Source organism: Pagrus major, chromosome 1 (genome assembly GCF_040436345.1).
Source record: "Pagrus major chromosome 1, Pma_NU_1.0".
Classification (NCBI taxonomy): domain Eukaryota; kingdom Metazoa; phylum Chordata; class Actinopteri; order Spariformes; family Sparidae; genus Pagrus; species Pagrus major.
Window position 1 is genome coordinate 35,632,510 of NC_133215.1, and position 14,120 is coordinate 35,646,629.

Genomic DNA, 14,120 nt, shown 5'->3' on the forward strand with positions numbered 1-14,120 from the left:
AAATAAACTCAAATAAACACTGGTGACACACTGAAGTTGCATCACAAACAAACAGGGTCAAACTCAACAGTCCTGAAATGAATCCTACATGCATGAAGTTTCTAATGCTCAGTTTTTGTTGAAATGGTTTTAGCGAGGTGTTGATTCAGATCATGGTCATTTTGGAGGTTATACTTTGTGCTGCTGATATTTTCCCTCACTGATCAATAAGATACTCTTCGACCATGTCCAACACATCATGCAAGCTTCTGAATAATACAGCCCTTTGTAATACAAATTAACTGTTCTGTCAGTAGCTTTACAAATGTCTGTCTTCTATTGGAGGCTTATGAGGACAATTATTTGGGGGCAGCAGGAGATTCTTTTCTGTACTGTAGACAAATTTGCAGCAAGCCTGATTTCTAGTGCTGTAGTAGTGGCTGTTAATGTGACACTTTGTACTTTTGACTCAGTATTTTTTAAACATTTTAAGCCTCTGCAGACACTCATTGGCTTCCTGATATTATTCCTAACATAGCTCTATCCAACAGCTGAGGTCTAATTATCAGATTAAGTGAAAACACCTGGGTCACCTCACCTCACCAGCTCACTTGGTAGAGGGTGAGTACCCAGGTTAACCAAAACTGGCATTGTGGTGAAAACGCAGGTCCTCCCATTCATGTGAATGAGAGTAGTGTGTTAAGGCTTCGGCGTATGAATGCAGGGGGTTGCTGGCAAAAAATGCAACTGGCTGCAGCAGAAACATTGACACAGACCCAACTTTTGGAGAAACACATCCTGACCTCATGTTGTGGTGGCCAGTGACATAAGCTGGCAATCAGGCTGGCAGCATGAATTACTAAAAACACAGTGGAGTGTAACATAGCGTGACATGACTATTCACTCAATTTGGCTTTGTACACCAGTTTAAAACAATTTATTTCATCTGTAGGTGCAGACGATCACTGTTGGACCGACATGCTTAACCTACTGTCGCAGAGGTATGACCTCAGATCAGAACAGGTCAGAAGTGGGGCATGTTATTTAGCATGGCTAAATGCTACAGAGGGAACAGCGCTATGTTTCACTTGTGATCTCTTGGTTTGATCTTGTGCCCCAGAGCCTTGTATCCTGCTTGTTTACTGATGTTTTCCAATCCGTTGATGTGGACAAAGAACACTACTGGGACCAGCATGCTAGTAGCATAACAACATAACAGGTTTAATTTCTTTTTTAAACATTGGAAGCTCAGAAAATCCTGAGCCAATGTCACATGCCAAAAGTGTCATCGTGCAAAGACACTCATGCTTCTGTATTTCATTATTAAATGTGTTTGTTACCGTCCGTCTCCGTTTGAAAGATTAAAGGTTCATACAGCAACGATTTAAAGTTCTTCAGATGTTTTTGACTTTAGTTAGAATGCATCATGTTAATAAAACTCATTTTTAGAGCAACTCAATACACATTTGTCAGTCCACTGTATCGTCAGTCCACAGTGGTCGGTTTTAGCTATAATGTTCAATAGAAAATGCTCCTGAGTCACTTGACCTCATGATGGTCTCATTATGTCTGAGTGACAGCTGTGAGCGGTAAAACCCATTGCTCTGGGAATCCAGCGGGTTGTCCGACACCTGTAGCGAGAGCATATGAGAGAGAGAGAGAGATGTTATGCTCTATAGTATGGTAGCACACATATTTTCATCTGTCAAAGCCTCCTAACTCATCTCTCAACTGTATGCACACTACAAACACTGAATTGAAGTGTAGGCTAAGAGAAATCTACCACCCTTCACCTTATTAATGCTTGCAGGTTAAACATTACAACTTTAAAGGATGATTATTTGGGTTTAAAGCTTGTTCTACTGTCTGAAGTGGCTCAAATAATTATACAATCAATTAATTCTGCTTTTAGGATTGACAAACCCCATATTTGTAATCATGAACTCTGACTGATAAGGTTTTATCAAATTAAGTGTACATTACATTGTAGTCAATTATCTTTAGAATTGACAATTCACCTCTTCAAATTTCTTGGCCTTGTACTGCTCCGCCCCTTTCAGGAAGTTCAGCAGTATGATGTCACACAGCACCGTGCCCTTCATGATAATAATTAATAAAAAGGTTATTTCTGGCTCCATTTATTTTGTTTTTGAAAAACAAAACTGCTACATGAAAAATGATGCAAACTCTGGTTTACACTGGTTAGTAAGACTCACCACTCCCACTGATGTGAAGGCTGCCACCATGTTGATTAGTGTAGGGATCATGTTGAACTTCCCTGCCTATGAAGGAAGAAGTGAAGAAGCTCTAACCTGGTGGTTTACATGTACATCAGGTTTAAGTCTCCTAGGTATGACCAGCACTTCATAAATGTTTTAGTACCTGCCACTCAGCAGGTCAGTTCACCAGAGGCTGTTTTTAGCATGTCATGTCACCTGTTTCAACAGCCAACCAGCCAGCAGTGCCTCACCACAAAGTCAGTTGGTCAAGTCAGTTAAAATCTGTCAGCTGGTCAAAATGGCAGAGTTTTGGAGGGAGCAAAGAAAGTCTTAATGTCTTAAAATGTGAATCTACTACTAAACTGACAATTTCTACATTTTAAGATGCTATAACCTGTGTCTAGCTACAAAAAGAAAAAAGCAGGCAGCTAGAATGCAAGAACAGAGAGTCACTGCTACGGGACGATACACTGTCTCTTCTAGTGGAATTGGTACTTTGTTCTTTGTGTGTCATAAAGGGAAAGCTTGCATTTCATTGTACAAGACTATGTTGTAGAATAATAAATACACCTTGTGCCTGAAACCCACACAGAAGTGGAGAGAACATACAAACCCTGAGCCTTTATATGAAAATATTGATACCAGAATTTTACTGATCATATCTACTTTCTCTGACCTGACATTTCAGGCCACACTGTTATCAAGATTGTATGTAGATGTTTTATATATATTATCCGAAGACCTTTTGTAATGCCAAACAAGATCTTTGTATTACACAAGATGCCTAAGATGACACGTACCATAACATATATTTCAGTATAAAGAGAAACAAGTAGCTCATGTTAAGCTGTCGATACAGATTCATATCCCTGTGTCATTATTCATAATGGACAGTGTTTTGCAAGTACACATGCTTAACTTAAAGCTCTTTAGACAAAAATGACTTCAGTATATCAATTCCTCCTGTAAGGGCAGGTTTATATCGTGTTATATTGATTGGGGATAAGTGGCTGATATAGTTATACTCACATTTCCATTGACCAGAACATCAAACCTAATAGCATAAGCTTTGACCAGAGTGCGGTAGTCTGTCCCATTCTCCATCTTGAAGTATTTGGCAAACCTGTTAAGAAAGACAAATCACATCATTTTTATCTTAAAGAAAATACTTGTGACCCCCAGATTCCACCGGGACCGTTTCGGCCGTGATATGGTCACCAGAGCTGATCGCAGTCGTCTAAGCAGAGTCCACTTCTGACAGAATCAGACGGCAGCCGTGTCAGTCTGCACAGAGCAGATCGAGCCAGACAGGAAATTGGACAGCGGAACAGCATAGGATCCACAGCAGAACAAAGTTGAAAATATGAACAATAAACAATTTAACTATAGACTACTCAGCCACAGTAGAAGCACAAATTCAAGGAGAAATTATGAAATAAACACAATCTGAGCACATCAACATCAGACAGGCATGACGCTCCGCTTCTAGGGACTTGCTCAGAAAAAAAAAACCCATAAACAGTTATTTATAAATCCCACTTGAAAGCAAGGGTCAAATCTCTACCAGCCGGATCACAAATATTAAACAGCAAAAACATTAAATTAAAGGTGATGAACATGAGGATGACATGAACTGATTTGCCTTCAAAACTAAATGTTTCACCCCCTCAAGTGTCACTTGACACTCAAAGACACACAGATGCAAAGGTCTGTTATTGTCTAATAATCCGTCCTGGACTAGTCCTGGACTAGTAAATCAGCAATCTCTGATGTACAGGATGTTAATGATGCACTCCAGATTGATTGTGTTTTTACAACTATTCTTTTACAAATAGGTGGCTCAGGTACTTGAAATTGGTGAGAATGATGGCCATGATGACTATGAAAAAGAGAACCCAATTGTAAACAGTGAGCCATGAATATCCACAGCAAACTTCAGGCAGATGTGGCGTCGATATCTTACATACAAAGTCATTTTAGCACAAGAGTAAAGCTCAGACTGTGCAACGTGGTCAGGGTGCATCCTCCTAAAGAAAATCCAGTAAAATCCATTGCAATCTACCTTTATAGCAATCTGGCAGTAGTTGATGAATTCTCTTGTTAAGTTCTCTAGATGCTATATGTCTGTCGAACCATGCAGCTAAATACCTGAAATTATAGCCCGGTGAGACAGAGTTCTTCTGTGACATGGCGTCCAGTCGAGTGAATGAGTATGAGGGGTTACACTGGTCATCTGACTTGTCCAGATCACATATCCAGCCGATCTTTATTCCAATCACTCCTCCCTGACAGGATCGTCAAAGTTAGAGAAGTACACAAATGACTGTTTGTGCAGAACCCTATTTCCAAGGAATTACATTTACATACAACTATTTTGCACCGGCTAATATTATGCTGCCTGTGTTATGGTCAAAAGTAACATTTTGTTCATATGGACACACTGGCTGCTTGTATGTGTGGCGGCTGCGTTGCTGAGCTGCTGCTGCTCACTCACGTGTGTCCACACGTCTGTTTACATGGAGTTTTTCTTTGATAATTATCAATAAATACGTGTTTTTTTTCCTGTGAAGTAAAATGGAAAAAACTGCCCTTCACCTGTTGTGTGTATTATCTTCATGTCTGTGACATATTTTACAGATACCAACATTGAAACTGTAGTGAAACGCTGGTATGATGTGGATGTGACCGTCTACAGGTCGTTTTCAGGTCTATATTTGCTGAGAATCACACATGTGTCACAGTAATAGGCGAGACTCAGAATCTCTAGATAAAGTGCTGCTGCAGCCTCACTTGACATGCGTGAGCAGTGCAACTTGCAGCCAGTGTGGCTGCTCTAATCTGAAAATGAATGCAGAAATGAAAGGCAAGATGTCACGCCACACAAACACTGGTTCATATTAGGGTTGTCAGTTCGATTCATTTTGCCTTCAACAGCCTGTCTGACACCCACTGTAAAATACTTTAAGAACTGTAAAGGAGAGTAGGCTGATTTCCCAGGATTGTGATGAACACAGAGTGTGCGGTCAGGAAGAGTTAGACACCAGAAGTGGTCCACTTCAATCAAGGTGTATTGTGCTCTTAACAGGATGTTGAACAGAGGAGCCTGGCACCATTTGTAGCTGGTTTGTCTTAACAGAAAATACAATAAACTAACATCGTACAAAACTTAATATGGGGCAAATATCTGTATGTATTAATATTCATTCTAACTTAACTTAAATAGGTCAAACATTAAGATACTGCCAACATGAATGAACAAAGAACCCTAACCCTCACTCACATTCTCACACAGCCAAGCAATTGCTGCCAGCATGGGAGATCATGGCTCTGCGGGCTGCTGCAGGTGTCCTGAACCCGGATCACACATATATAGTTTCTGATCAAGTCCTGCTCCTCCCACTTCCTGCTCCCCTACAGACAGCTCCTCCATTGACTCAATGAGCCCTGGCACACCGCATCAGCTTCTTGGCAAGGTTGTCTGACAGGCCAGACAGAGAGGCTTCGAGTGCAGAGCACACTAACCCAGATAATAACCAGACTCATTTCCACATTTGGTTTTATTGCTGTGCCAGCTCTGGAGAACGGAGAACATTTGACTGCATCTCCCAGTCAGCACTGATAAAGCTACAAGCAGTTGTTGAGTTAACTTTGTTTTTGTGAGAGCTGTCCAGCAGGTGATCGTTAGCCTGTCTGCCCTGGTTAGTTTTACTTTGAGCTCACCCATCTTATTCTCAAAGTGCTTTTCCATGTGTTTAGTCACAGTAGCTCTCATAATGTACTCAACGGGCTCAAGTTACTGAACTAGGTCTTTGAATCCCTTGCCCTCTACCACACTGATGGCAGCATATCTCCTCGGACCAGCGCATCACACCTTCTCTTTCTCGCTAGGAGCGACATGATCTCTGGCTGCGAGCCATCCTCAGACATGGGAGCAGGGTGCTAGTTCTTAATGTGGTACAGCATAAACACTACTAAACTAAAGTTTAGCATCATACATAAAAAAAAAAAATCTTCATAGCTTTATCCTATAGACCAATCCAGGATTTATAAATTAGTGAGGTCTAGATTTTTTGTTGTTGTTTGTTTTAAATGGAGTTTTTTTTTTATGGAGCTGTTTTTAATGCAGCTGTTATCTGTCTACATGTGGAGGAGTGACTGTGGTAGAATAACAGAGCACCAGCAGACCTGGGACGAGCTGACCATCTCTCAATGTATTGTGCATTAATTTATAAAAATAATAGATAAATAAAAGTAGAGTTGCCACACAGACTCTTTAAGGACTGACCAGATGTTTCAATGCTTGATTATACAGTTATATAGCCCCGATTTTTTTATTTTAATATTCAGGAAATAAATACCAAGGTCTGGACCTCGGTGACCCCATGGCTGGCTACAGCCATGAGACCGATGGGTAACCAGTCAAAAATATTTCTTCGATAACCATTAGCAGTTAATTTAAAAGTTAAAGGTTAACCGTTGACATCACTAATTCATTGACATCGTTGACATCACTAATTCATATCATGCAAGACTTAACAAAAATTACAATTTAAGGCACTGACACACATCACGGCTGTTGAGCCAATTCTTAATATGATTTAAGAAATATACAACCCCACATCAAAAGACCCCAACGATCTCTTTAAGAGCAATGACTGATCGAACCAAGTTTGTTCCAGTCTGGATTAGTAAGTGTTGACATTCACTTGATAAAATCTTATAGTGTGTGATTTCTTGAGTTAGGGACTGTAACTAAAGATTCTATGAGTACAGGTGCCTGTAAGGTCATTGCTTGTGGGTTCATCCCTGGTCGCACAGCACTAGACTTTTAGTCCACTTCCAAGTATAATGTGGGCCCCACCTCAGTCTCAACCTTGTGTATAAATTAAAATGAGACCAGACAGTTGGATAGTTTTAAGGAAAACAGCTTTTTAGGCTCCATCCATACTTCTGATATCTGGAGTTGTGCTACGCCACTAACATTCTGTTTCATATAGGCTTCATCTTCTACAGCTATCGCTCTAAATTTACAGATGAAGCAGGATATTGTAGATGCTCCAATGGTAGAACAGATTTCCTTGAACATCGATCACTGCTCCCATTCACATATGACCCCATAGGGAATGCTCCTGAACATTTAAGGGATAGACTTTATGTTTATATTTTAAAAAAACACTGTTAACACAGCTTTGTAAGGAAATGCACAAATCTGTGTCATTGTAATGGCCAGTATTGAGAGAACTCTACCTTGTCTGCGAGTTTGGTGAAGTTCTGGTCAGCATAACGGACCACATCTCCCACTCTAAAGATGGGGCAGTAGGTGTTGTTGATCTTGTCAAAGTTACATTTTTTGATGTAATCGTCAGTGATGGTAGAAAGGAAGTTCCCTCTGCACACAAACAGACAGTCATCATATCAAAATGCATCACGTCTTCATCAGTGTCATCATCATCATCAAAATCATAATTGTCATACTTGGTGTAGTTGAAGGTAGGGAAACGGATGCTATTCTTAATGAAAATGGTGAAATTTTCCACTTCCATCATTGGTGTACTGAGGGATAGGGGAAGGGAGAAACACACAGAGAGGAGAACAGACAGATTATTTTTCTAGAGCACCACAAAGCCAGCACACAATGTTATCTATCAAACAGATTATGGTATGGAGAGGGGGAGATTTCCACCAATTCACCTCTCACCACCACCGTATTGGGGTGAATGTATAAATCTCAGATATCTCAGAAACTAGGCCTGGGCAATATGGCTGAAAAGTCATGATAGTAAGGTTTCATATCGCAAGTTTTGATTACCTTATCTTTTTTAAAGACCAAACGGAAAAAGGTTGAATAAAATAAACCTCTTTATTTGGAATTTAACCACTTTATCAAGACACACAGGCTATAATTATGTTAACACAACAAGGAAAAACCCACAAATAAAATTACACAAATTAATTTAAAAAATACTGCCATACCTGTGAGCTGACCTTTTTCATTTACAATTTCCTCTCTGTCAGCACTTGTTTTCTCATTCTGGGGTTAATGGGTTGTGCTTGTGTTTTTCTTGTGGTTGGTTTGTAAAATAATCAGCCAGCGGTGGAGCTGATATTGCAGAATGTGAGTCATGGTTACCCCAGTAATCACACCAACCACTTTGGCTGTTGCAGCTGCAGTGTCTCTGGGCTTGTAAGGTAGAGCGGACAGGCTGGTTGGGTCCCAGCAGCAGTAGGGCAGCCTTCTGTCGGCTCTGCTAACAAGCCCGGAGACACTCCGGCAGCAATGAGCGGCTCCTGAGGATAAGAGGTTGTTGTGTTTATCAGTGAAACCACAGCTCATAGACTGCAATGTCAGACTGCAAGAAGAGCCATTACCAGAGATACTGTGTGAGTTAACAGTTTTTACAGGTGGAGTCGACTGGTCTTCTGAGAACTGCAGTGGGAGCCATAATAATGCCTCACTGGGCGAGGGTGCAACCAAGCTACACACCTATTAAATGATTTGCAGTTTGTGTGTCACAGATAGCACCTAGGGACGTGAAAGGCTGTAAATGAGCCAGGAAGGTAGCACACATGGAATTTGTTTTATGTGGGATTTGTTTTAATTTAATAAAAACATCGAATTATTTTCTTATTTCTATCAATGATGTGTCTATCGTCAATGCATATTGCTATCGTTCTATCGCCCATGCCTAACAAAAAACTATTAAAAACTATCTGCATGGATAGATATAAGCAGAGGTTAGTGACTTCTTAAGGAGAGCACTGCCCAAACATAGCAACATGTCTAAATTGAACTGCATATCATGACTTTGCTATCAGGATAGTCATGTTCTCTCTCAATGGTTCAAGTAGCATAACAGTACAGAGCAGTGAAAGCGATCTCATGCACAGTATCGTCTTACGTCTTGATGGTGTCGATCTCAGCAGGACACCATCCTTTTATCTCACATGTCTTGATGGTGGTGTTGAAAGGAACACATTTCCCTGTAAGAATTCCTGAGCCAGAAAAAGGAAAGTTTTTGAGCGAACTGGAAAAGCAAAAAATGTATTTTAGTCTCAAAAATTAGTACCATCTCTTATTAATTAATTCAACACATACTGTATGCATTGATGCAATAACAGTAATACTCATAAAACTGTTTTTATTAAATATTCTGAAGTAGAAATGAGAAGTGTAGATAAAGCAACAGAGGATCTCACCATAACTTCCTGGCTTGTTGAGGTGCCTAGTGCAGTCAGTGTCCTGGGTACAATAATACTTTTTCTCACTCTGGGTAACACACAATCACACATACGGGCACACACATTAAAACTGCATTCATTTTTTTTCCCATTTCAACAACACATCAAAGGACTGATTAAAACTAAAAAAATATCTGGGGCTGTACCACCAGACTACAGAGCAGCTTCATTCCTCAGGCAAGACTCCTGGACTCTTTCTCCACACTTCAATATGAAAAATACATTCATCATTAACTACATGTCATTATACAACCCAGAACTAGAATGGCCATCAGTGTAGCGCATACCTCCACCAAGGCCCAACAGTGCCCTTTATCTGCATCAAATTGTATGCACCGATAGATACCAGTCACCTAAATACACCTGATTTTTTTCATTAAGATCCATGCATTATTCCCTTAGAAACTGCCTGTTGTGTAAATAAAGAGCTGTGTGGTAACGTGGTAATGCGGTAGCTGGCATTAAAAAAGCAGGTCATTCCTCGATCATGACCATGATGATGATCTTGATAAAACATTAATCAGCTTCTTACAAAAAGCAGTTTGCACGTGTGAATGATCACATTAACTGGAACAACAGTGGAAAAACCCCAAGAATAAAAAGAAGAGGACATACTTTATTAATCCCCCTGCTGTTATTTTTACACACACATGTCCGTAATACACATGCAGAAACAGGACCTATACAGATGCATTTGGGTTGGGAGAGGTATCAGAGCGAGGACACCCCTAGTTGTTAGGGGTTCTGTGCCTTGCTCAATGGCACATTGGCAATGCCCAGGAGGTGAACTGGCACCTCTCCAGCTACCAGTCCATGCTTCTTACTGACTAGTCTGAGTGGGTCTTTCTCTCTCTCTGTACCTGGATTATACCTGCCAGTACCAAAGGACTCAGTGATTGAACTCTGTCTGGTTTTAGCAGCACCTTTCTTCTTATCTTCCTCAGACTACCACTGGATAACTTCATTATATTCTGTATTGATTAAATCTCAGATACTTAACAGGGTTTGTGGTGTTGCTGCATGACCTCACAGTCCTCACACACACATCAAATACTGCGATGTTGCTGTTCTGACGACTGAAAAAGCTCTACCATCATCATTGTCAACTCTCTGTCAGCAGAACCTTTGTTTTTATTAATCCGTAGTTCACATACGACTATGTCAGGCAGAAGGAAAATGAATCCATATTAAGCAGGCAGTATTTAGACTAGATCCTGGTGATAGTATAGTTACTCTAATGTGTCTCATCTTCCATCCCAGAACAAAAAATTTGGGGATTGGAAGTAACAATATTTCCAAATCAATGCACATAATACTAATTTGCTTTACTTTTCTCTGTAGACATTTAAAAATAACGCTGGTGGAAACCTTCACTTTGTTTAAACTTTATTTAGTTGTTTCCCTGGGCTACTTATTTGTTATTTGTGTCAAAGCCATTGTTTGTGGAAAGCGGACACACACAGCCACACTGGTGATGAAACGGCAGCAGTTATTGCGGTTGAGGGTGAGTGGTTTGAATAGTTTATGGGATGTGACTTCTTTCAGCTGCCTGTGTTTTCTCTTGCTGTTACTCAGTTGTCTGTTTGTTAGGTTCACCTAACTTACCCTTATGCAGCATACTGCAACTGCTGTGCAATAACTACTAACTACTGACTGCATTCTATCTGTTATAGTGACAGTTGTTTGTAATGTTGTCACCCTATTTGTGTCAGTGAGGATAGACTTAAATATTAATGTAGAAATACCTCTAGCAAATAATGCAATGCAATTTAACTGTAAGACAAACAGCCTCCAAAATGAATTATAAAAAAATGTATTCTCTTTACTTTAATGTAGTATTAACAGTAATGGGATGCGTTTTGCACTATTAGCAATTACAGTGACTGTGAGAATGTACCTTAATGCTAATGTACAGTAGTTGTAATGGTAGTTGACGTGGTAATAATTGTGACACACTGATAATAGTGGTGGTATTATAATGTAATGGTCATGACAGTAGCTGACCTCAGGACAGTATCCTTGGACTTGGTTCTCTGTGGTGATCAGTTTGGTGATGATGCAGAAGACTGACGCTCCCTGTGGAAAAAAAACAAAATATACATAACATACATAGCTCATCACCATCACTGCATCCTACTGCCAGTCATCTATTTGCCCATCCATCCATTAAACCATCCATACCTGTGTAGGAGTGACGTAGTCTGCAACATCCATCACCTTATCATTGTAGATTCCAAAACCTTTGACCTTGGTCATCACTGAGGATTCAATAGCTGTGTCTCTCACCTGATAGGCCTTCTCAACGACAAACACCCACCTGAAGCACACACACAAACACATCCATGTTTTCATCACTTGTGGGAATGTACAATAAAATTAGAACATCATAGTTCCTTCTTGTTCCCATCGAAGACTGTATGGCAAAACGATCTGGCATGTGATTTTAATGATGACCAGGGGATGTTATGTGTCTTTGCTTCATTGTCTTGTAATAAAATAATTGAACAAAATTATAAATTTATGCACAAGATATACCTTACCCCACTACGTTTAAGTAAGATATATCCTAATTCATCCTCTAGATGTCACAGATGTAAAACATGTACAGGGTCAATCATCCATATTTTCTGGGAATGCAGAAGACTAAAATACTTTTGGAAAGAGGTACACGATCTGACTGTTAAGGTCTCGGAGATTTCGCCAGTAAGGTACCTCTTTGGTAAAGAATTGGACAGGATGTTAGACCCCATGTCAATGAAATGGCATAATATCATACAAAGCAAAGAAGTGTATTCTGCTCAACTGGAACCAGCAAAGACCCTCAACATTTAAATTGTTCAAACAGATGTAGTACAACGTACCTACACTTTTAAAAATGGGGGGGAAATTGTCCTGAGAACATGGAAACCTCTTATCTGACTATTCACTTAGCCTGATTAGATGTGCTCTGACTCTGTGTAGAAATGAGACATTTCCACTGTGATGACCATACTGAAATTATTATTGGTACTGTTATTTTTTTATTTATCGATTATCTATTTTTTATTTTGATTTTAAATTATTTTGTTTGTTTTTTGTTTGTCATTTGTTTACTCATCATTATTATAATTTTAAATGTAATTGTAAACTTGTAATCATGTCATCATCATCATTACATTATTTGCTTTGTAATTAGTACTTAATTGTCAATCAGGGTCTGTGCGATATAATAATCAACGTCTAATCCATCAAATTACATATAAATGTCTTTTATTTCTTTTTTATCAGCAGCTGCTATTGTTTCATTCAATCAGACCAATGTAACCACTGTGTAAAGCTAAAAACACACCAGAATGAAGGGAAATACTCACCCAATAAAGTAAGTGATGATGAGGAGTTGGACGACACGGTTGATGATGCCGATGGTCCAGCTCTTCACTACCACTGACTTGGTGGTTTCATAGGTGAAAAAGTCCGTTATACAAGACCACATCCCAGCAGTATGTGTGTTACTGTAGTTAATACAAAAACTACTGTGTGTGTGTGTTCTCTGTGTGTTATATGACTTTTAGAAATAAAAAGCAAATCACAAAATCATTCCACTATGTGTAGATTATGGATTTTAAGGCTGACACTGCTGTTTGTGTGTGTGCCTGCAGCAATCACAGATTCTATTCTTCGAATGTCGATGTCTTCATATTGTTTTCTGTTGAATTGAAAAAGGAAAAAATCAATCAATATTTCAGATCCAACACTGACAGCAGCATCCAGATATCCAAGGGCTGAATCTCTCCTTCTTCATGGAAAAAGTCGAACTGTCTTTGATACACGGTGAAGTAATCCCTGTAGCTCTGTGACACCAATCTTCAGCTGATGCACTCTTCCTGTAACATCAGACTTCATGTATCATGAAGTCAACAAGTAAACAGCTTTCTTCATCTCTTTTTGCTCATCACCCATTCTGCCACTCTGTCTTCTTTCCTCTCTCTCTTTCTCTTGTTTATCTCTGACCCTCTGGTTCCCCCCTCCATTATCTGAATGACTCCTCCCTCCTTCTGCTCAGAGCACCATGGACGTTCATTAGTCAAGTTTCTTGTGCGCAGCATTCTGGGGAAAAGACAACTGAAAGTGTATTGTAATAAGAGTACTGAACAGGACTAGGGCAACTTCCAGTCATAATTGTGATTACTACAGTCTAAAATCTGCTTTCAGTGGTATTAACATTCTGATTGCTGTCTATGTGTTTCTTTAATTCAGTTTGTGTAAATAAAAGTGTAAAGCTCAAAATAGCACACATTGAATTGACTTTACTGTGAATATATTGGGAGCGAACAACTCGTTTAGTCCTCACAGGAGTGATAAATACATCTGGGTCACATGACTAAATATCACAACACAATACAAATAAATTCACAGGAAAGTCATTTCAGAGTGCAGTGGTTATTTCTATCTTCACCTTATATGTTCGACCAGCACCTGATCACAGGTCCTATGCGAGAGAGTTCTGTGCACTGATTGCCTTTAAATGTATTCATCCCACATTTAGGCCAAGCTATGTTGTTGTTGTTTTTTAAGGCTTAGTGGTGTGCATGTTGAAGTCATGCAACCGTGATGAAGTTTGTTTATAGCCTTAACACTCACTTTATATATCTGGTGATTGCATTTATGCTTCAAATATCATAAAAGTGGTGTTCATTTATAGAG

At 39.6% G+C, this 14,120-nt stretch overlaps 1 protein-coding gene across 1 annotated transcript; it reads right to left on the reverse strand.

Annotated features, from left to right (window-relative positions):
• Nucleotides 1-1,484: 1,484 nt before the first annotated feature.
• On the reverse strand, nt 1,485-12,909 carry LOC141002645 (P2X purinoceptor 3-like). The gene is made up of 12 exons (XM_073474020.1): nt 12,788-12,909; nt 11,619-11,754; nt 11,442-11,513; nt 9,396-9,465; nt 9,098-9,191; nt 7,674-7,751; nt 7,446-7,587; nt 4,347-4,483; nt 3,228-3,321; nt 2,196-2,261; nt 1,998-2,075; nt 1,485-1,610 (listed from the first exon to the last, which is right to left on the reverse strand). The coding sequence occupies exons 1-12, from the start codon at nt 12,907-12,909 to the stop codon at nt 1,485-1,487; spliced, it is 1,215 nt and encodes a 404-aa protein (XP_073330121.1).
• Between the last annotated feature and the right edge of the window lie 1,211 nt (nt 12,910-14,120).